Consider the following 24037-nt stretch of genomic DNA (forward strand, 5'->3'; position numbering starts at 1 on the left):
GCATCAGCGGCTCTTGTCTGAATCCTCATGTCCCTTCTGAGGTCGTGTTCACTGCTCACACAGGCCTGAGGCTCCGTGGGCGTACGTGGTGTGTAACTTGTGTCCACTGTGAAGATTTAAAGGGATCTGTTAACTCAGGTGTATTAAACAGATTAAGAGGAACCAGTTGATGGTTCTTGAGAAGTAATATTAAAGTTGGCTTGGAACGTTGGCAGTTAGGGACCATACTCCAGCTAGAGCACTAACATTTTGCCACGTTGTTATTGTTCTCTTGTATTCAGATACTAATTTTTAAAGCAGCGTAGAAAGCGCACTTTCAGAATCCAGATGTCCCTGAAGATAGTAATGCTGTCCTCCGTCCAGACAGCAACGGGCCGTCCGCAGGAAGCAGTGTTAGAATTAAGTGACGGTTTCACCGTCTTCCTGCTGCCAGTGTGAGCTCATTGTGGAGCCATTCAGCCTGTGCACTGGGAGCTGGTCGGAATAGAAGAACGTCGTCCACAGGGGGCCGGTCCATCTCTCAGGCCCCACGGAGTATCTCCGGTGTCAGATCGTAAAAGAGGACACGTAAACGATGCTCCTCAATATTGTTTCTGGAATACTGTTTAAAGGGAAGCCTTAGAGAGAGCCTGGGAAAAAGCTGGGGCTCGACAGCATTTGTAACATGCTGATTTTCTGAGTAAGAAGAATTTGAAGGGAGTGGCACGCAGCCTGGCACGGGCCTGGGGCGCGGTGCAGGAGGGCCGCGTGTTCCCCGCTCCGCAGCCAGCGGCCACACGCTCGCGCATCTGAGTGCACTTGTACAGGGAGGAATTAGGACCAGAGAGGACTTGGATCGTTGATGTTCAGCCACACAGCAGTTACCGGTGTTGGCACAGAACTGAGCTAGAATTTTGGGTGTTTAGTGCATTGCTTTTACCCCGTATTCCTGTTTTCTCAGCCTATTTTCTCTCTTTTGCTTACATCACGTGCCCTTTTTTGATAAACATTAAAAAAAAAAAAAAAAAAGCTTGTACTCTCTCCAGTCCTTCAACCAAATCAATGCCATGCTAATTTCTGATTTTGTTTTTCTGAACTGTCACTTCTGTCCCAGAAATTCTGAGAGGATTCTCTTGAGTGAACATGTCCCTTACCGATCCCCCCCCCGCCACCACACACACACACACACACACACACCCCGCCAGTCCATAAAATGCTTTAGCAAATGTGCTTTCTGTGAAGGAGCTGTTCCCCCATGATTGTCATTGTGACTAAAGCAACCAGAGTAGAAGTTAGCAGATAAAAAGTTACGGACATTATAGCAATAAGTTATGTGTGCCTGTGGAAGGGGTGGGGGGGCGGGGAGGGAGAAATCTAGCGAAGTGAAAACAGTGACAGTCTTACGATGGCATGACTCTGGGTACGCTTGTCTTTTTTCAGAATTATACTTGATATCATTTTATAACAGAAAGGCTTTTAAAAATTGTGTTTTGCATGAGTATCCAGTCATATGCTTACTAATTATCTGATAGTATTTCAGGAAATTCTCAAAGTGATTTTTTTTTAAATCATTTCTTTGTGATTCACCCAAGTAACCTTAATGGTCCCTTTCCTGGATTTCGAGATTATATATGTGTTTTTTAATGTTTTATTTATTTTTGAGACAGGGAGAGACAGAGCATGAACGGGGGAGGGTCAGAGAGAGGGAGACACAGAATCCGAAACAGGCTCCAGGCTCTGAGGGTCAGCACAGAGCCCGACGCGGGGCTCGAACTTACGGACCGTGAGATCATGACCTGAGCCGAAGTCAGACGCTTAACTGAGCCACCCAGGCACCCCGAGATTATATTTTAAAACAAGTAATAATGGTGCCATGTACAGGTGGTGGATTTTTGACTGTCTTTAGAGCATTGCTTTTTCTATAAATTCTTTTTTTTAAGTGTTTATTTTTGAGAGAGAGAGAGGGAGGGAGGGAGAGAGAGAGAGAGAGAGAGAATGAGCGGGGTAGGGGCAGAGAGAGGGGAAGACACAGAATCCAAAGCAGGCTCCAGGCTCCTGAGCTGTCAGCACAGAGCTGACATAAACTGTGAGATCGTGACCTGAGCCGAAGTCAGATGCTTAATTGACTGAACCACCCAGACGCCCCTATAGAAATTATATAATTATAATCCTATTCACAAATCTGGACATACCTAAGTAGCAAGAGTAGATTTGGTAATTTGAATAGCAAAATGTCGAGCAGAAGTTCAATGTTCACAGTGTGCTGACCACGTGCAGCCTGCATCCTCGTGATGCACAGGAAGGAGCGGGATCTGCCTTTTCGGTGAAGGCACGTGCTGTGCGTGCAGGAAGGACACGTGCACTGGTCAGAGGTCAAAAGCAGGATGGGTGAGGTTTGGAGGGAATATTTACTTCGGGGTGGGGGAGTCTCCCAACCCCTGGCCCCATGGGAGATGATGTTATTTCTAGTAGACTTGGTGGGAACTCGGCCAGACCCACATCTGTGGGTCTTACCAGTGGGGGAGGGCAGCAAAGCTGTGGCCGGTGTAGACCTTTCTCTGTGCTGGGCCAAGAAGCACAGTAATGAGAAATGGATACCTTGACTGAATAAATGCACGGGATGCACAGGGACCAGACCTAGTACCTTGGAAACGTCAGTCTGGAGAGGGTCCCCTGCACACGAAAGGTCTAGAAATCATGTCATGAGCTGAACAGTTAGAGGAGCTAGTGATGTTTAGCGTGAGGCAGAAAAGGCTTCAGAGGGTCTGACAAATGCCGTCAAAGTCCCAGGGGTGCCTGGTGAAAGTGGAAGCAGGTCTTGTGTGCACCCTGGGCACTGTCCTAACACATCTGGAGGTTGGAGATCGGGGGTAGAGGGGTTGGAGCTCTCCCTTGAGGCGGGGAGGGAGTGGGTGAGTTCTGGATGCTTTCAGCAGGGCGGGGGACGTCGCCCAGGCTTCCCCACCATGTGCTCACACTACGAGACCTCTCAGCTGCCTTTAGGTTGTGTGCTGGAACCTTCTGTGTCAGTTCGCCTCCACCAGGCTGAGCGTCCGGTCGTGCGGCGTCCCGTCCTCCGGTGCCTACCTGACGTCCGTGTGTCGGCCCAAGGAGCAGTGCCGTTTCCTGTCCTCAGTGGTTTCTGAGCCCAGCATAAAGTGCTGGTCAGGGGTCCCTGCCCCCGTCTCCTGTGCCACCTTCCCCTTGAGCGACAGCCTCCCCTCCCGTGCCCTCCTCAATCTTTAACCCCAAAGCACGGAAACGGCCCTTGTGCGTGTCACTTAATTCATTCCAAAGTGTTGTCTGCTCTTCCTCTGGACGTGAGGCTCCATGCGCCCCCTTTAACCCTCCCGTGGGGCGTTCTCCCCCATCTGCTCGAAGACAGATACCCCCTGGGCAGTCTTATGCAGCCACCCCTGGGAGCCTGCGGTGGGACGGGGACAGGAGAAGGGGCAGGTGGGGGGAACCGATGTCCTCTTCTAAAACTGGGGTACTGTGAAGGGTGGTTTGGGTCAGGAACGCCACAGCAAACTCAAACTTGAAGTCTCTAAACGCCCTTGACCCCTGTGTAAGTATTTGGGAAAAGAGGATTCCAGTAGAGACCCCTCTTCGTCAAATCAACGTATTTTGAAAACCAGGAGTTACGAGAAATAATTAGTATTTTCAGACACACGTATCTGGACATGATCGCTTCTGGGGTCAGAGTAGGTACGTGTTAGCCCAGTTTGCAGTGACCGCACGAGCTGCGCATCTGGAAAACAGGAACCAGCAGACGCCAGTGTTCCTCACGGCAACCAGATAGCATCCAGAGGTGCAAAACCTCCGTGAGGCTCTGCCTCGTTCCCTGCGACATTTCGGAGTGTTTCCCTCTGTGACCTACGTTCTGGGTCGGTGTTCTTATTTTTCTAACGTAAATTCAGAATTTATCATCCTTCGTTGACCGCGTGCGTCTTTTCCTCCCTGCAGGCATAGGAGGCCTTCAGGACTTCGTGCTGAAGTCGGCGACACTGTGTAGCTCGCCGTCCTGCCCACCATTCGTTCCGCTCAACTTCGAAGCCACGCCTATCGTGAGGGTCGCCGTGGAGCCCAAGCACCCAAGTAAGAGGACCTCGTTTTTAAAAGCCCGTGACGTCCTTCCTGCTTTCGAAATGCGTGTATTTCACGCTTGATTCCCCATGATTTGTGTCAACAGTGCTGTGGATTTTCATTCCGGGTGTGTAACAGAAGAGAGCTTCCCAGGCCGGAGGCGCTCGCAGACCAGCTGCTTTTCCAAGGGGGTCGAACCTCCGTCCTGGGAGCACGGTGTATTTAGGCTCCTTTGCCTTCCGGGGAAACCGTGTCCTTTGTGGCAGAGATGAGGTCATCTCCTTCCCCCCATGACCCTGGCACAGGCTCAGCAGAGCTCATGTTTTATGTGATAGGTTAGGATCTTAGACTCTTACCCCAAACTTTTTGGTTCCAAATCCATCATACTCTCTTGGCTCTAGGTTCGCTAGATTATCTGGACGCCGGGCGTGTCCTGTCTCTTTGGAAAGCACTTCCTGCCCCACCCAGTATGCCAGACCGTGTCTTTACTAGTGTTTAGTCTTTGGTTTGTGCCATTTGCCTGACCAGGCCTCAGTAACTCTTGTGTTTTGCTTCCCGTGACATCGCTAAGCCCGCATTCCCTGTGACTTTGGTGTTCCCAGGGCGTAGTGGTCGTCGGGGGAGAATCTCCAGAGTGTGCTCTAAGGGGAGCGGAGGGCAGGTGTCGTAACATGGTGGTTCTCTGCGGACATCTGTGGCGCCCTCATTGCCCTTGCCCGTCTACACCCCATCTCGCCCCAGAGCCAGGGCCTCCCGCAGGCTTGTCTCTGGCTCAAGTTCTAAGAGACATCCTCAGCATCGAGGGTCCCTGGGAGCCTAGAGCAGACACTCGGAGGACGGCATCTCTGACCTGTGGGCTCAGTCCCGGTAAGCAGCCATCTTGGTTGGGCCCCAGAGACAGCCCTCTTCCCGGCCGTCACCGTAGACCGCCAGTGCTGGTTCGCTGCACGGACTGACCCTGTTCTTGATGAGGCCTGCTTCCTCTCCAGGGGCTCGTCCAGGCCCTGGCCCCTCACGGTTGGCTCTTCTCTTGTGCCGGCGTGGCTCCAGCCGTCGCCGGCTGCCTCCAGCCCTGAGAAGTACGCACAGTACGAGAAAGTTCCGTTTTACTGCAGTTGTGACACTTGAGTCTGGCAACTGCGGTTTCTTCTTCGGCATTTCTAGTATTTCTGGCTTCTTCTCTGTTCCATTTAGACCTAAATTTTTAAACCCGAGATCAAAGAAATAATTGCTAATCGAAACCATAATGTTTTTGTAGAAATTTCTCATTTTTGGAGTGTGCCTGTCGGCCGCGTGCCGCCCTGGGCTGGAATCCCCGCTGGGGAGCGGCCGGGCCGGAGGGGCCCAGCCGGCTTCCTTCCCGCCCCGCGGCCGACTGTCCGGTCTCCTGCCCGTCGGCGAGGCCGTGCGGTGACGGGAGACGCGGGAGGGTCGCACCGAGGCCCGTTTTCCTCGCGTGCTCCGTCGCGAGTTCCTCAGCCGTGTGGGAAACAAACCAGCGTGGGCGCCTGGGCGGCTCAGTCGGTTAAGCAACGACTTGGGCTCTGGTCATGATCTGGTTCACGGGTTCAAGCCCCACGTCGGGCTCTGTGCTGGCAGCTCGGAGCTCGGAGCCTGCGTTGGATTCTGTGTCTCCCTCTCTCTCTGCCCCTCCCCCACTGGCCCTCTGTCTCTCTCTCTCTCTCTCTCTCTCAAATGTAAGTAAACATTGAAAAAAATTTAAAGAAAAACAAACTGACACGGTTAGAAGGGACAACGGTTTTCTTAATAATTTTAGGAAGTGTGGCTCCTTTCCCACCCGAGTGTGCAGCTTGTGCCGGACTCACGTGCACGTGCCTGGCCAGGTGGCCACAGCGCCAGCGCCCGGTGTCGGAGTTGCCCCCTCGTTCCGTCCGGCACCTCCGTGTGCGCGGGGGACGTCTGGGGTGCTTCTCGGAACCCTGTCCTCGTTCCCGCCAGCCCCCGTGAGCCCTGGGGGGCGGTTACTGTGCGGCCCCTCCCCCCGCGGGTCCCGTGTCAGCAGACTGCGGGCAGAGCGCCCTCCTGTGGCCGGATTTCCTGGCCCCGCCCCCGTGAGCGCACCCTGTGCCCCGGCCCCGCCCCCGTGAGCGCACCCTGTGCCCCTCGCCCTCTTCACCCCCTCGCGCAGCGGCCCCGGCCGGCTCGCCTGCAGCACCACCCCCACCCCCACCCCCCACCCCCCCCCCCCCCCCCGCTCACCTTGCCGTGTGAACACACGCCTTTCCACTTGGCTCTCATTTCCGAGACCGGGGTCACAGTACCATGGTGGCCACCCCTCTGTTCTGTGTCCCCGGGACAGAGAAGCGGAGGTGTCCCAAAGCCAGGATTGCTTCCCTCATCATAGATCCTTGCCACACACTAAGGATTTCACGTTGATTGGTTTATTTAATCCCCTCAGTAGCCTTATGCAGTTTTTTATCCTCATCTTCTCAGAGGTAAACTGAGGCTTAGAGAAGATAATGCTTGCCCAAGGCCTGCAGTTAGCGGTCGGTGTCCCACAGCGTACCGCCAGTCCAGGACACCGAGTGCCTCCTGTGGCCCGGCCTGGGGAGTCACACAGCACTGGGCTTGCTCTGCCGTCCACACGCCCCACCCCCACCCCGGCCAGACCACCAGGAGGGCGCTGCCCCAGGGGGTGTGCATGCCAGGAGGGAGGTCGTCCGGCCCTCCCTGGTGGAGGTGGCTGCCGTTGTAACACTTCATTGTGTTTGCAAGTTTTCTCCTAAGGGTCGGTGGTGCAGCCGTCCAAGGTGTGCATGTAGTGTCCCTTGACCAGTGGCTCTTCCCCTGGGAAGGGCACCTGACAGACCGTGTGGCCCAAATGGGACAGGTGCATCGTGGGCCGCCTTTGCTCGGTCACCGTGTCCACGTAAAACCCCCATTTAGCAGTTGATACACAAAGGTTTTGTTGAAACCCAGATAGTGAATATTTTTCATGATCTCACTTTTTTTAGATTAATTAAAAGATGTTGACTTTTTTTCATCTTTAATAGATCATTTGGAAGATTTTTAAACAGGTTAGGAAAATCAGCGTCCAGATTTTAAGAGGTTTAACAGATGCCGTTTCTGGCGACAAAATGACTATCATCGTAAATAAACATTTTCAAACATCCGATTTCAAAATGTCTCCACATTCCAAATTTTGTTTGGAAAAACTTTCTTCTTTGCTCGTTGTTCGGCTCTCACCTTTACCATGGAGAGAGAGATTTTAACGGTGTGTGCCTTTTTTGTTATTTTTAAGGAATTTGTAATTGAGCCAATGGGGAGCTGGCAAAAAGCTTTTTCATTTATTATTTTTATTGTTCTCTCTGTGCCATATGTTATTCATGTTATCAGTGGTCTTTTTGCAGGAATCTTTTCAAACCAGGTGAAGTTAGTTAACACGGATAATCTCTGTAAACCCGCTTAATTGGGCAGAGGAGAACCACAGGATGCCGAAAAGGAACAGAAAAGACGGCCTGTCAACCCACGCTCAGTGGGGTCCCACTCTGTCTTCCCTCCGGGTCCACGCACCCACGTGTGGCTCGTCACTGCCTGACGCGTGCGGGTGCTGGCACCCTCCCGCAGGCTTCAAACCAGTGACTTTGACACAAGCTCTTGGCTTCTCTACCCGCCTCCTCCTCTTTAAAACAAGAAAGGTACTCATCCCGGCCACACAGTTAATGAACTCATACCTGTGAAGTACTTGTTGGCACGTGGTTAGCTAATATGAAGTGTTACCACTAGAAAAGTTTTATTTCAAAACTAAGTAGACGTGGAAAAGTAAATCGATACGGAACAGACATACTAAACACCACTGATGGTAGAAAGTTCCCGTGGTTTTGTTTGTCTGGCCTTTCGAAAACCGGGCATGGAGGGGTTGCCGAGCCCCTCCTTCAAACGGAGAAGCGAAGCAGTGACGGGAGACTTCCTCTGCCTCAAATGACAGTTGCCGCTGACTACACGGGATGGGGTGGAAAGGCAGTTAGACCAAGACAGGCGTCAGAATCCCATCCGTGCCCACAGCTCCGGTGGGCGGTCAGGACACGCGGTCAGGGGCAGAGGCACGGGCAGGAAGGGGGTGTAGAAGGCGCCCGGGGCTCGCTGGGCACAGAGGGCAGCTCTGTTCTAAAACCCAGGGTCCTGTCGAGCGTGTCTCCGTAATCGTCTCTTGACTTGAACACCACGTGAGGTGTTTCTCTGTTGGTGATTGTAACTCTTCTCTGGGGAAGAGTTCTGTTGCACATGTAGGTGTATAATACGTGCGTTTGTAATAGCACGTAGGTGGATGCACACGCACAGCAGTGGGCGTTTGTGTTTGCCGAGGATTTGGATAGCTCAGCTTTGCGGGTCCTGATGGTAACAGGTGTCTTGTGCGAGCTGTCTGCACTGATAAGTCACCAGGAGACCGTGTCCTTCACCTTGCCGCGTTATCTGCAAGAAAAGTAAACGGGTACTTTTCCCTTCAGTAGCCACGGGCATCGTCTTGCAGTTCGATGAGTCCTTAGTCCGTATTGAACCAGTGTTTCGTTCTGTTCGCCTAGGTGAGATGCCTCAGCTCGTCCGGGGAATGAAGCTGCTAAACCAGGCCGATCCCTGTGTCCAGATCTTAATTCAGGAAACGGGGGAGCACGTTTTGGTCACAGCGGGAGAAGTCCACCTTCAGCGGTGCCTGGATGACTTGAGAGAAAGGTGAGGCGGTGACGGTCGTGGAGCGGTGGCGGCCCCCAACTCGGGGCGGGGGGAGGGGGGGGGGCCGGTGTGCCCCGAACCAGTTGAACACAGACAAAAATGAAGTGCCCTCCATTCAAACATGAACTGCTATGGTGTCGCTGGACCGTAGATTTCATTTTTAATAACTGACAGCATCTACTTCTGCACTTGAGTAAGTTTACATTTTTAAGCTCGAGTCATAAAGTATTTTCACACGTAGGTCTTTTCCTTTACGCGTATACACACGCAGCACGTCACAGCAGCCAGAACCTAGTCCTGCGCTGTGAGCTTCGGCTGGGACGGGCCAGACTTCTGTCCTCGTTGATGGAGCGCCCGCGGGGGACGCCTGCAGGGCATCCCGCCGTGTCTCCACACTGGTGACGGTGCCGTCATAAGACACGCGTCTCAGGTCACTTTGTGTAAATGCTCCGTAGCTAATGTATGTTTGGCGGAGCAGTCAGGAAGATACAGCGGGGGGGAGAGGCACCGTTGGCTCCCCGCGCACAGGTGACCTCCGGGGCGCCGGGGCTCCACCCCGGCCTGCTCCGTGCGCCGCGGCCCGTGTCCGCTGCCACCTGCTTGGGCGGCTCTGGTGTTTGGTCGACGTGAACTCCTGGAGGTGGTGTTCCCGCCCCGAAAGTGACTGCCAGCCTCTGCGCTCAGCACGGTTTGTCTCGTTTAATCCTTATGACGGTACGGCGCCGGGCCGCGGTACTCATGGCATCACCACAGTACTCCCGCCACCCCCCCCACCCCCCGCCGCAGTACCCCTTCCCTTACCACAGTACTCCCGCCCCCCTCCCCCGCCACGGTACTCATTCCATCACCGCAGTACTCCCCCCCCCCCCCCCCCCGCCACGGTACTCCTTCCCTTACCACAGTACTCCCGCCCCCGCCACAGTACCTCTGCTACTGCCGATGATAGAATGGGGCGAGAACAGGTGCGGGTGCGCCTGCGGCACCATCCCCGGGGACCTTGCGGAAGCTCCTGATGGAAAGGGGGCGCGTTCTCAGCTTCGTTTCTCGGCTTAAAATGGCGTTGTGGCTTTTTCCTCCCTTAAGTGTTATTGTAGCCATAATTAGCACAAAACTGGAAGGCACGCCTTCCCTCTCTTCAGTGTTTGTTACCGTTTTTTTTATAATTTCTGAAGAATATAACATTGGCTAGAGAATAATGCTAATTGGATAAATTTTAAGGTATGTTTTAAAATAATTCTCAAGAAGGCTTTTTAAAAAACCATTGAAATGTCATGTTAGTTTTTGGGGTCTTTGAACTGAATTATTTTCTCTTTTTTAATACTCTGCTACCAATTAAAATCCATGTTAAATAACCGTATGGGGCGCCTGGGCGGCTCAGTCGTTGAGCGTCCGACTTCGGCTCAGGTCACGATCTCCCGGTTCGTGGGTTCGAGCCCCGCGTCGGGCTCGGTGCTGGCAGCTCAGAGCCTGGAGCCTGCTTCGGATTCTGTGTCTCCCTCTCTCTGCTTCTCTCTCTCTCTCAAATATAAATAAACATTTAAAAAAATGTTTTTAAGTAACCTTACATTTCTCAGGCCATTAACTCTTCTTTTAAAAAATGTCTTTAGGCACTTGGAGTTATATTTCAAATGTTTTCCCGTAAACCTAAAATGGATTCTAATTAATGATTACTTTTTTGTTTCGTTTTGAGTCTTTTCATTTTTACCTCCTGGTGTTCATTATGTGTACTTTTTAATCTCACGAGGAAAACCTAGTTTATAATAAGAGAATTAGTTTCTTAGAAATATGCCCTTAACATAGCGTTAAAATATTTTAATAAATCCGTTTATTTTGCAGCTACTCTGTGTAAACCTTTTCAGAAAATATCCTCATCCAAATACCTGACAACAATTTACGCTTACATTGAATGAGGCTAACAAAACCCAAAACATATCTGCTTTTCGAAATACATATACTGCTTTGATACAATACTTTCTAAACTCTGAAGTGTTTATCTGCTTTTCCTAAAAATTCCAGTTTCTGAAAGTGATGACACCTTCCCCTCCCTTTGCGTGTGGCCCCGGTGTGACAGATAAATCCCGTCGAGCTGCGGCTTCTTGTCGTCTGTCGCTCCTCAGAGCGGAAACCTGGGCCCGAGTGGAAGGAGTCTTCTCTTGCACTTGTGTGCTTAGTTAGCAGGGGAGTTGCTAGACCAGGGGTAGGAGAGGACGACAGACAGATGGCTGCATCGGGACCCAGGCAGGCAGCATTTCATGTCACGCGCGACATGGGGACCCCGAGGGAGCTGCCTCAGCAGGTGTTGACAGAGGCCATTGCCTCCTCATGGCTCCCCAACAGCATGTCGGAGTTCAGGGCACCTTAGGGAATTGGGGGCTAGGTCCCTCATCCTGGGCTAAGAAGCCTAAGAACATTATGAGCAGTTTTATACCAATAATTTTGTTTGTTTGTTCACCTATTTATTTTGAGAGAGGGGATGTGAGCAGGGGAGAGGCAGAAAGGGAGAGCGAGAATCCCAGGCAGGCTCTGTGCTGACAGATGCAGGGCTCGATCTCACGAACCGTGAGATGATGACCTGAGCCGAAACCAAGAGTCGGACGCTTGACCGACTGAGCCACCCAGGCGGCCCCCACTAAATTTTAAAGGAAATGGGCAAATTCCTGGAAAAATCTGACCCATAAAAAAGTAGAAAGCCTGATAGTCATAACTATCAAAAGAATTCAGAGTTGGAATAACATTAAAAGTATCAATCAATGTGTATTTATTTACCAGATTAACAGAAGAAAAATCATCTCAGTGGACAAAGGAAAAACATTTAATAAAATTCAGCATTCACACATGCCCAGAGCTCTCAGCAAACCAGGAATAGAAGGAATGTGCTTAAAACTGATGAAAAATATCCTCAGAGTAACTAGGGCACACATGTACTTACTGTCTTTGGGGGTCAGAACTGAAACAAGGGTACCCCCTGTAACAAGGTCTGTTTCAGATCGTATTGTCGGTCTTGGGCAGCGTTGTGAAGAATAAAACGTCAAGGATACGGGACTCGAAAAGGGACAGCTGCCACTGCCACCGTCTGCACACGGCATGACGGAGCGCCAGTAATCCAGAAGACGCGGGGAAGTGTTAGGATTAGTAAGTAAACCCAGCAAGGTTGCTCTAGTCAAGATTAACATGCAGAATTGATTGCATTTCTATATACTGTTAATAAACAGAAAAAGAAAATTATCTTAAGGTTACCATTTACAGTAACAAAAATGTCAAATGCCTGGGAATAAAACGGACTCAAATTCCAGGCTGTCTGCAAAAACTGTAACACACAAAAGAAGGTGTCTGCCACCTTTATGGCTTAAAAAAATTGTGTTATGATGATGTCAGCTTTTCCCAAACTGATCATACATTCAGAGCAGCCCCAGTCACAACCCCATTCACCGCATGTGTTTGCAGAACTTGACGAGTTGTTTCTAAAATTTGTGTGGAAATGCAAAGGGCCAGTAAGGACCAAAACCCTTTACGCAAGTAGGACAAGGAAATCGAAACTTATTTGAAAACTGCAGAAGTTGACTTTGTGCCGTTGACACAAGGATAGACGGACGGACGGGAGGACTAGGGCAGTGAGCGTGGAAGGGGCAGGGCGGAACAGTGGGGGCGCCCGCCTCTCCGCAGACGGTGCTGGCAGCTTGGACCTCTGTCTGGGAAAACCTCTGCCTCATCCTGAACTCAGAAACCTATTCCGGGTCTGTTGTGGGTTGAAGTGTAAAAGGCAAAGTCATAAAGTACCTGGAAGATAACACAGAGTATCTTCGAGACCTCGGGATAGGGAAAAGCTTCTTAAATAAGACGTTAAAAACACAGATGACAGAGTAAAGTTTGATGGTCAGAAGACACGATGAAGTGTAAGAAGGCAAACCGTAGGGTTAGAGAACACATTTGTAATATGCACAGTAAACACGGGACTTCAAGCCCCAGTATATAAAGAATTCCTTCCGGTAGATGAGAGAGGCAGCAACCCCTAGACGGTGGAACAAAGGCTTGAACAGGTGCTTCACATCCCCAAAGTCTAAAGACCAAGAAACATATGAAAAGATATTCAGCTCCCTATTAATTACTGGAAGGAAGTTAAAACCAAAGTGGGATACGTCTGCATACCCACCAGAGGGGTTGAAATTTTTAGGTGGCCGTATCAGATGGCGCCAGAGATGGGCAGTAGGAATCCCCCTCCGTAACTGGGGACACTGGGAGTTGGTATGACTTTGGAATACACTTTGGTATTACCTTCGGAGGGAGGAGGTGGGTGCTTGTTACGGCTTCTGGTCTGAGCCTGGCAAGTGTGCATTATGAACGTTCGTGGCAACAAACATTTAAAATGTTTTTTTTTTACATTTATTTATTTTTGATAGAGACAGAGCACAAGTGGGGGAGGGTCAGAGAGAGAAGGAGACACAGAATCCGAAGCAGGCTCCAGGCTCCGAGCAGTCAGCACAGAGCCCGATGCGGGGCTCGAACTCACGGACCGCGAGATCGTGACCTGAGCCGAAGTCGGCCACTCAACCGACTGAGCCACTCAGGCGCCCCAACAAACGTTCTCATAGTCCCCAAACTGGAGACAACTCCCAACAGTGCAGTGGACAAATAAATCATGATACCTTCTTACCGTGAAATTGTGTATAGTAACCTCAGTGAACAAGCTATTCGAACATGGATGGATATGTCACAGCATAATACTAAGCCAGAGAACCCAACTGGAAAAAAAAAAAAAAAGATTTGATCCTGTTTATATATACATATACAGTATTAAAAGCGCGCCAGACTGAACTATAGCGGGTAGGGGTTACATGCGGGTTACATGTTCAGGCGGTAAGAATTTTAAAGAAGGGACTAGAGTAAAACCCGGGATAGTGGTTCTATTCTTGGGGTTGGGGGAAGGCACGAGGGTCCTTGGGCTGCTAACGTTCTGTCTCTCGACTTGAGTGGTAGTTTCCGTGGGTGTTTACTTTGTGGTCACTGACAGATCTGTACATTATTGTTTTGTCACCTGTTCCATAGGACTATAAAATTTTACAATTGTACCTACGTTAGGAGTATACATAAAACTCTAGCGTCTTTTAGCTCTCGTAGGACAGAACCTACCTTCTAATACATGAGCTCCCTTTTCGACTTTGACACACATCTTCAGAAATACATTACGTGCAGGAGCGGGAGACAGGGGACACCCTGTCGTGTCCGGGCCAGAGAAACCGTCACGGTTCTTAGCAACCAGATCTCTGGAGCTCAGAGATGGCAACATCTCCAGGTGGTGGTGATCAGAGACGGCAGGAAGTTGCGGGCGGTCAGAGCCTACTGTGTTCCCATGGAGGCAGGGGCCGGCTCCGCGTTGCCCAGATTTGGAGGGCCTTTGGCCCCGAGGTGCTCTGCAGGTGGGACAGGATGTGCACCCCCCTTTCGTGGCGCGGAGTGGTTCTCAGCAATCTCAGAGGTGATTACTGCAAGGGGCTTCTTGGGACCCCCGGAAACCGAGGGCCTGATGAGACTCCCAGCCCTTCCTACGTTACAGTACGAGGAAAAAATGTGTTTGCTGTCAGAGTTGCGGTAGCTGTCGCAGTTCAGTTCTAAGAATAAGACCATATTTTCTCTAAATAATGATAATGTTAAAAATATCGTCCTGTGTCAGAGATTTCTACGTGCTTTCATTTTTTTTTTTTTTTTTTTTTTTTTTTATTTTTGGGACAGAGAGAGACAGAGCATGAACGGGGGAGGGGCAGAGAGAGAGGGAGACACAGAATCGGAAACAGGCTCCAGGCTCTGAGCCATCAGCCCAGAGCCTGACGCGGGGCTCGAACTCACGGACCGTGAGATCGTGACCTGGCTGAAGTCGGACACTAAACCGACTGCGCCACCCAGGCGCCCCTCATTTTTTTTTTTAAGTGAGGAATGGGTATTCAATTTAATTGAATGCGAATTTAGCATTTTTACAGATGGTTCCTTAGATTGGTTACTCTATTTGACGTTTTCAATATGCTGTATTATTTTAACAGATCTCCTAATACAAATAAATTTTTATGCCCTATGATAAAAGCTACTTCGTGTTATGGTGAAGTATTCCTTTAATGTGCTGTTTACTTTGTCACTACAGCATTAACTGGGAAGAGCATGGGTTCTGGGGTCAGACCTAGCTTTGCCACCGACTAGCTCTGTGACTTAGAGTGACTTGTCTTTCTTACCTGGTTTTCTCCTCTAGACAAGGAGGATACTAATATACCTACTAAAGATAAACTACCTGTAAAACAGCACACTGTGTCATATGGGATGAGTGATTAGTGAAAAGAAACAGTGCACATACATCCTTTTTTTCCCTTGTTATTTCAGATCTTATATCTGAATTCTTAGGTGAGATTGAACTGCGGGTTTGTGTATGCTGTCTTTGTCAGGTTCGAAGAGGAAAATATATTTTATTTCATTTCTTTAATACATGAAAATGTGTAGGGCATATTCTGGTTTACATAGGAAGCACCAAATACGTGTTGATGCGAATTTAGCTACCGTTTTTATGAGTAGGCACAGCATCTTGAATAAAGTGGTACTTTTTTCTATTAAGTTCTGTGTTTTAATTCCAGCGTAGTTAGCACACAACGTTACGCTAGTTTCAGGTGTACCATGTAGCGATTCAGCTTCACGTTTGTTACTCAGTGCGCTCATCATGACAGGTGCACTCTTAATCCCCATCACACATTTCACAAAGATATTTCAGTACGATGTCAGGAAGACATCCATCCCGTATCTTCCGTAACGATGAGAGCATTGAAATGAGCTAATCCTTGATAGTGAACATGCTCACTGGCACAACCAAAACCTTTCTCGGGAATAATTTTTTTCACATTGTTATTTTCCTCCACACATTCTGCTCCATTCAGGTTTCCTATCCTAAAATCAATTAGATTTGGTTGTACCTATTTTGGTAACATACTGTTTTTAGAAAACCATCCATCTATTGAGTTTTAAAATTTAATCAAAAAGAATAAAATCAAATAAACCAGATACCTGCCCCAGATCCCCAGAATGTTCTACAGAAACCAGAAACAAATCTAGAATCAAATGCGACCATTTCAGAAACTCTTAGTATTTAGTTGCCTTACTGCGTAACATTTCCCAGAGAAAAGCATTGGTCCACGATCCCAAGATTTCATATGACATGTATGTGTGAACAGACATACTTGCACATGCGTTTATGCACACATCCATCCACACTGCCAGTGGCAGGTAGAGACCAGCCCAGAGCCTTAGTGTTACCTGGGAATGAAGTAGACACAAAGTAAATAAAGATTGGGTGGTTTCATTGTTTTCCGAATCAATCCACGCCAATTTCCAGAATCTGCCCACTGTGAACTTATAGCTCATTTGGAAGATAATGCGGCATGAAACTGAACTTGATAGCATGTGGAGAAAGGGCTTTCTGAACTTGGTACTGGACCGAGGTGCAAGACTCTGTGGCCAATACAGTCGTCCCTGGCCACACATGGCCATTTAAAATTAAAGCTAAGTGAAATTAAAACTTCGGTTCCTCAGTCACACAGCCACGTATCGAATGCTCCGTGGCTACGTGTGGCTATTTAAATGTAATTTAATTAAATAAAAAGAAAACTTCATTTCCCCGGTTATAGTAGCCACATTTCAGCTGTCCAGTCATCACAGTGCAGGTACGGAACATTTCCATCGCTGCAGAAAGTTCTTGTTCAAAGTGTCTCTCTAGACAAACTCCTGGGTCACGCCAGCCTGGCTATGAGCATTTATCAAAGCCAGATCCATTGTCAGGATTTGACTAGGTGTCCTCAAGTTCTGTGATTCCTTGTTTAGAGTTGTACTCATCGAGCTTTTCTTCTCCCGGTTTTTAAATTGGCAAATCATATTGTAAAGAATTCATATGTCAAATCTTACGAAACTATTTATTTTCCGCTCAAAACCATATTATCTAAATAGATGGTTGATTTGTTTTGAGAGCGAACAAAGCGGTGAAATTCTAACGTATGCAAAGAACTCCCTGAAGGTCTGTTCCCGTTGGAGGTGGTCCTTTTAATCCGAAATGAAAGTGGTGTTTGAATTTTGATAGAATGTAAAGGACCGATCTTTCCTGGTAAAATAATTTTCATGTTTCTGTGCTTCTTCAGAATCCTCATTGTGTCACAGTTCTGCATGGAAGTTTTGATGCCATTTTTATCATAACCTTGTTATTTCTCTTGAATTTGTAGGTTTGCGAAGATTCAGATCAGCGTGTCTGAACCGATTATTCCATTCAGGGAAACAATTACAAAACCGCCAAAAGTCGACATGGTCAATGAAGAAATAGGCAAACAACAAAAAGTTGCAGTTATCCACCAAACGAAAGAAGATCAGAGCAAAATCCCGGAAGGAATCCAAGTTGACTCTGATGGGCTCATCACCCTAACGACCCCCAACAAGCTCGCCGTGCTCAGTGTTCGAGCCATGCCCCTTCCAGAAGAAGTCACACGGATCCTGGAAGAAAATAGTGATCTGATTCGTTCTATGGAGCAGTTGACATCCTCTTTGAATGAGGGCAGAAATACTCAGACGATCCACCAGAAGACCCAAGAGAAAATTTGTGAATTCAAAGGAAAACTAGAGCAGCACCTAACAGGGAGAAAATGGAGGAACGTCGTTGACCAAATCTGGTCATTTGGGCCAAGAAAATGCGGGCCCAACATACTCGTAAATAGAAGCGAAGACTTCCAGAACTCAGTATGGACAGGCTCGGGCGTCAAAGCCTCCAAAGAGGCCAGTAGATACCGAGATTTGGGCAACAGCATCGTGAGTGGTTTCCAGCTAGCAACCCTCTCTGGCCCCATGTGTGAGGAGCCTCTCATGGGCGTCTGTTTCATTCTGGAAAAATGGGACCTAAGTAAATGTGAAGAACAAGGGGCAAGTGACAAACATAATCAAGAGCGAAGGGACGTGGTACAGGAGGCACAGGCGGAAGGTGAAGCCTGTCCCGGCAGAGGCGAAAAGGGGGGGCCGCAAGATGGCGGCTCTGAGCCCTCGGAGCAGAAGACATCCCAGAGAGGAGAGTCTTCGCTCACTGACTGCTACGGACCCTTCTCCGGACAGCTCATTGCCACCATGAAAGAAGCTTGTCGCTATGCCCTGCAGGTGAAGCCTCAGCGTCTGATGGCAGCCATGTACACGTGTGACATCATGGCCACCGGTGACGTTCTTGGTAAGGAAAAGAGGGTGAGGACCGAGAGGTCTCTGAGGTCAGAAAGCTCAGACCCACTTAATTTTTGTTTTTGCAGAAGCTGCATCGTCATCCGGGTCACTAAAGCACTAAGGGCTCTGAAAGCCTTAAATAGTGAAATGGCGATGGGGGAGGAAACGTGATTACCAAAGATCTTTTCGTTTGCAGCAGACAGGCTCCTTCCTGTCCCGACGGTCTCAGGCGTAAGGTTTGACGTGCAGCGGTGTTCCCGAGTGAGTGGCCCTGTCGGTCCAGGTAGGCAGAGTCTCTCTGGAAACCATCAGAGAGTGAGGTGACATTCGTGCACACCTAAGGCAAAAGGCCGTCTGGAAGTGCTGGGTCCTTTCGGGAGAAGAAGAGCCTCGGGGGCTTTGTTCACCACTGACCATTCCGTCAGATCCTCCTCCCGATTTTTCTGTCTCTGGAACGTCTCTGGGATCCCTGGAGACACACGGCCCTGGCATTTAGTAGCTGCTTTGACTTTTGACTATTACTTCACGGAGACTTTGTTCACCTGTAAAAAGGAAGATAACCGACCAGAGGCTGTGAAGATTAACCCGAGAGCACAAGTCCGTGCTTTAGAGGGGTGCCTGGCCTGCGGCAGCTCTCCCATGACAGAGGCGGTCCTAGAACCGTCTTCAGGGGCCAGGACGGCGCTGGGGAGCTTGTAGGTTCCCTCTGAGGCCCTTTGAGTCAGTGTGTGCTTAGTTTACATTCTTTTTAGTAAGGTTCTTCTGCTGATCGGCTCCTAAAAACAGGCATCTAACTCGTCAGGGTGTTTTTCCTCTAAAGAAATTTGGGCTTGCATCCACAGTAGGGTTCCTACAAGACGGGCCAAGCATCTAAAGCAGCGTTTCGGAAGCAGCGGGGTTGGCCCCGCAGGACCGCCCGCCTGGAGCCCGTGTGTGCCGCGCACACGTGCACGGTGTCTGCAGGGTGACAGGGAGCACGTGATGTGTCTCGGCCCCGCTTGGGCCAGCGTATCGTTACGAGCTCATGGGATCCGTGCGTCGGTGGAGGAACACCAGTCGAGGCCATTCCCGGACGTTATTCTTTGTTCTCACCAAGAGCTTTCTTGATTTGCGGAGGCGGAGGCGGAGGTGGAATTGGGGAACCGTGCAGGAGACGTGGCTGCTCCGGTTACCCCGGCCCTGCCACGAACCACCGCCACCTGAATGCTTGCCTCGACGGGCAGCTCACAGCCTGTCCCCTGAGGAAGCATCGTCTTCCCTCTGTGGTCGCCTGCTGGTCTGCGGCCACGTGCACCGCCACGCGCCCCCTGCGCGAGCACTTCATGCGCCCGAGGAGCACGTGAGTTTTCTGCTCTGTGTCCCTGAGAAAACTCTCCGGAGCCTTCCGCTGATTTTTCACGGTGGGATTTTTGGTGCCCTTTCACCGTTCCAGGGGGCTGTGCTTCGGGGCACCCCTCACTTGCTCCGCACCCGCCAGAGAGCAGCCGTTCGTGCCGACCGGCGTGGGCGCCACACGGCCCCCGGCGCGGTAGCGATCTTTCAGTGGGATGTAGCCACCGCCCCCTGTCGTGAACCCCTGGGAAGCCAGCGTGAGCCTCGTTCCCGTTTCAAGATAAGTCACGTCTTCCCACCCGTTCCCCAGAAAGCAAAATCCGAAGTTTGGCAACTGACCAGACCGTAACGATGACAGTGTGTTCACGATTTCCGTGAACACCGCACGCATCCGGACAGTGCAGTTTTCCTCGGGCTTTTCACACACCCAGCAGTACAGGGAGGATTCTGGCAAGTGCCGGCACCACAGCTGTAACACACTGATTGTGTTTTCACGTGTCTGCTCTCGTGAGAACTGAAACTCAGTAAGGGGTGAACTGAGTGGGTGGGTGGAGTGAGTCTCCTTCGTGTCTGTAGGTTCCCCCGACGGTCACCTTGCCAACCGTATAGAAGAAGTAAGCTGAGGTTGGTGAGGTTTTGTGTCAGAAAGTCCGTGCGTCTCCAGACGCGAGTAACTCCTACTCGCAGAAATACGTACAAAGCTCTATGATGTTTTCTTCAAACACTGCGGGGAATTGGCATATGGCTTCCTAGTCTGCAGTTTATAGAATCAGTGTTTTTATCCCCCCAGAAGTTCATTTGTTCCTTACCTTTCGCCTGTACTTCAGCACACCTCCCGTCATCGATAATTTCTCAAAAAAGACAAGTTCTTTAGGGCTGTGAGATGTGACCCTGGCCCCGGAGACGGAACCCGTTCAAGAAGGCCAGCTGCCTGCTTGTCAGATTCCCGGGGGTCCTGGGCCCCGGTGCGCTCTCTGCCACGATTGTTCGCCCGGCCCGTTTGTCCCCTGTTCTCCCCAGCGAAGAGAAGGCAGGAGACGTGGATACCAGGACGCCCTGCTTTCCGGCGCTTCTCTGTTGACGCCACGCTCATTTCTCCACGCTGTGGGCACGTCTCAGCCTTATTTCGAAACTAACACAGCAGACCGCACTTGGTGTCGTTCATTGGCCCTTTTATTTGGTGGGCTTAGCTGGCTCTGGTTTTAACAGCCCTCCTTCGTCCGTCGTGCGCACCTTCCTACAATAGGCCAGGGGGGCGCAGCAACCTGCCCGCCTTGACCCGACACATTTATTTTGGAGCCACTGTTGTATTTTGGGGTGGGGAGGATCTCTCCTCCTTTTTCTGTCATTGGGATCATTCATGGTTGGTATTTCTCTCTCATTACTCCTGCAAGGAATTTTATCTTAGGACTTGCTATCCCAAAACTTGTTCTCCTTCTCCTCCTTCGTGCATTTGAAATGACCCACCTGGAAGCGTAGGGTCCACGCACATCTGTGCCTATCCCTCCGCCTTCCGGACTCCTGGGGTGATAATAGGAATGCACAGTTCCTCCCCAGGTTGCCGTCTCTCCTACATTATCTGTTTGGAGTGGCATCTGTCCGTTGCTTTCTGGCCAGGCAGATTTTCCCACCTAACACCTGAAGCCAGAATCCGTGTTGGCGTTCATCCACTGAAATTCCAGGCAGACCGTCACGTCTTCCCTGTCGAGCCCATGCTCTGTGCCCGCTTTCCCGTTTCCATTAGGAGTCCACAGGACCCTGCACGTGACCAGGCAGCCCCAGGCCTGTCTTCCTCCTGGCCCTGTCCACCTGGCCGTCAGACTGCGTCCCGGCACTTGGTAGGAGGAGACGTACCTTGATCATCCGCAGGGTTACTTGCCCCTTCTCTCTCAGGAGCAGAGTTAGTCTTTGTCTGGCCGCCTCCAGGTTACTGTCCACTGTGCTGTAGGTCCTTCTGGCCCCTCCGAGGCAGCGCCCTTTGCGTGGACTGCTTAGTCCCGTGCTCTCTGTCCCAGGCGCTCTGGCTGGCGTGATACATTTATCCCCAACCAGCTGGCTGCCACCTTACAGAGACCCCGTGTTTCGATTTGGTCTGGAGTCATTTCTTCCAGAGTCAGTGGGAGGCCCTGCTGCTCAGAGTTGAGGGTCTTCTCTTAAGCCCATTTTGGGTTGCTTCAAGGGGTCCTTTGGTAACGATAGCTACTTTCTTGTACCCAGGGTCAGTATAGCCTCCTGCTCGCTTTCTGCGCTTTTCTTTTTCTTCCTAAATCACCGCCTTCATCCGGAACAAGAAACGAGGAGACCTTGGTGACCCTAAGCCTTTGCTTCCTGCCCAGATACTCAGACATCTCCCAGACTTTGTTGACGGATGCTTTAATTCTCTAAGAATTAGCACAACTTGAGAGACAAATTCATGTCTTTCTTATTAAGCAAAATGAGTGTTCTCAGTCTCTCTTGAAAACTGAGTTCTTTCTACACAAGGTGTTAAAGCGAGACATCGTCTATAGGTGGTCAGAGTAGGGCGTTCTGTAGAAGGACAGAGGCCTGTCCTATATCCCTTCATCGGGGGAAATGGGCCTCTTCACTTACAAACTCTACTTCCTCAAAGGCCCGGTTCTGTTCTCATTTTTCACCCATGAAAAGTGCCCTTCACTTAGCGGACGTTAGAATTGGTTTGTGTTTTTGTCACGTTCATATTTCTTCTTCTGACCTGGTAGCTTCTTTCATTCTTGGCTCCTCACTGTTTTTATCTGGTGGTGACATCACACGTTCCTGCTGGTGTTGGAGTTTCCGCCTTCTGTTTTCACCTGTAGGGTACACGCTCAGGTTGCGAGAACATACGTGCCTTGAGGTGTCAGGGACAGTCTTAGTAAGTGCCACTGTTGGCTTTTAAAAGCCTCCTCTGTTCCAGACTTGGGGTCCCTTTTCCATTTCATCAGCCTTTCCTAATTCACTTCGACAAAACATACTGACGTGTGTACGTGCCCATACCGTGTCGAAGCACGATCCCTGCTCGGAGAGAGGCGCTAGGCGACAAAGCCTCATTATGTGAAACAGCACGGCTGAATTTAGTGAATAAATGTGGTCTTCCAGCGAAATTTTATGAGAAATTGGGATTAGCAGAATTCGAAACAGGGTAGACTTTTCTAAAGTGATAGTTCTTTGAAACGGGCTTTGATGGGTGGAATAATTTTGAGTTGAGCAGCTGAGTGTGAAATTGGCCTTCTTTGTACCACGGCACTGCAGACTGCCACGGAGCTTGGAGGGAACCCGCTCCGACTCGGTTTTATGGGCACTTCTGTTCCGCATTACCATGCCAACGCTGGCTGGTTGGGTGGTTGAAGCCAACAGTAGTAACACTTTGCGTTAACCCACACGGACCTGTGTCTTGTTACATTTGGGTCCTCACCCGGTCACCCTGATGCTGCCAAAGTATTTATTAGCCTTCCGGCCTCCTGTCAACTTCGGATCCGGTCATCATGCCTTCCGGACCCTTACGTTGCTGGTGACCGTCGTGAGGACACGCAGCCGCAGTCAGAACACGGACGCCCGCCTCAGGACATCTTGCCAGGGTGGGCATAACTTGTTGCCGTGCGTTTCCTGTAAACTCGTGGCTGGATTCATCTGCACAAGAGCGGCCGGCCCCACTCTGTCCACAGTACACTGTAGCTCACGTTTGGTCAAAGCCCATCTGTATCCTGTCAACCACACGTGCCTGATTTAGCAGTCTGGTCGCTCTGTAACAAAAGGAAGAGAGGTTAGCGTGACCTGGTTTATAAGAAGTGCCCACCAATTTCTTTGTGTGTTTTAATTGAAGCTACACCACAAGGGCCACCAACGATAACAGAAACCACAACATAAAAGAAGAATCTTCCTCCTTGAAAATCAACCTGTCATTTTCCACTCTTTTACAGTCTTTGTCTGTAATAGTATGTTTCGCATAGCTGTAACCTTATGGCGGAAGCAGTTTAATGTTTTGCTTTTTGCATTTATTACTTCTTTTAAAAGAGTGCTTCCATTTGGCCACTTAGTATTCACAATTTTCATTTTAATCTATGCATAATATCCTATCAACTTGTTATGCTATAATTTACTTCCCATCATCCCCAGATTGGAAATCCGCATTGTTTCCTGTTTGTTAACCGTAAGAGAAAACATTGCTGTGAACAGCTGCTCCCGTTCCTCAATTTTGGAAAAACGAAACAAAACATACCTTTAATTGCCGAGCTCCCAGCTCTAAGGATTGTAGAGTCTCCAGACCAATCTTGCTGCCCATCAGAGAAGAAAATATACAGACGGGAATATGTAGTGCCATGAAAGAGATTAGGTTCAATGGAGCCCACATGGCTAAGAGACCGTTTTGATCTTAGGGTACCACAGGAGACTCGGACCAGATGGTTCCAGATGGGCTCTAACTCCGTGGAGTTGGCTGAGATGCACCGTAGATTGGAGAACTGTGCCCACAGCGTGTGCCGTGGCAGTGAGTGCCCTACCCCGGCTTAGGGCAGAGGGTCCGCCCCGCATGCCGTGGAGTCTGCAGTCCCCATGGAGGGTCCGCCCCGCATGCCGTGGAGTCTGCGGTCCCCGTGGAGGGTCCGCCCAGTGTGCCGTGGGGTCTGCGGTCTCAGTGGAGGGTCTGCAGCTGTGGGATCTGCGGGCCCCAGAGCTTGAAGTAAGGGGTTGCTGCCGGGTCACAAAAGGCCTTGAATTTGGGTCCAGACGTTTATCTGTTTAT

General features: G+C 50.1%; 1 protein-coding gene across 1 annotated transcript in view; it reads left to right on the forward strand.

Moving 5' to 3' along the window:
• The window catches only part of EFL1 (elongation factor like GTPase 1), a 123687-nt gene that overhangs the window by 90453 nt on the left and 9197 nt on the right, over nucleotides 1-24037 (forward strand). The window contains exons 16-18 of the mRNA XM_047086699.1: nucleotides 3946-4077; nucleotides 8610-8757; nucleotides 16998-17980. Of these exons, the coding sequence (XP_046942655.1) occupies nucleotides 3946-4077; nucleotides 8610-8757; nucleotides 16998-17980 (1263 nt within the window). The remainder of the gene's footprint in view (nucleotides 1-3945; nucleotides 4078-8609; nucleotides 8758-16997; nucleotides 17981-24037) is intronic.

Source organism: Lynx rufus, unplaced genomic scaffold (assembly GCF_022079265.1).
Source record: "Lynx rufus isolate CCGP_SWC_20201006 ecotype Redwood Valley unplaced genomic scaffold, mLynRuf1.p SCAF_21, whole genome shotgun sequence".
Taxonomy (NCBI): domain Eukaryota; kingdom Metazoa; phylum Chordata; class Mammalia; order Carnivora; family Felidae; genus Lynx; species Lynx rufus.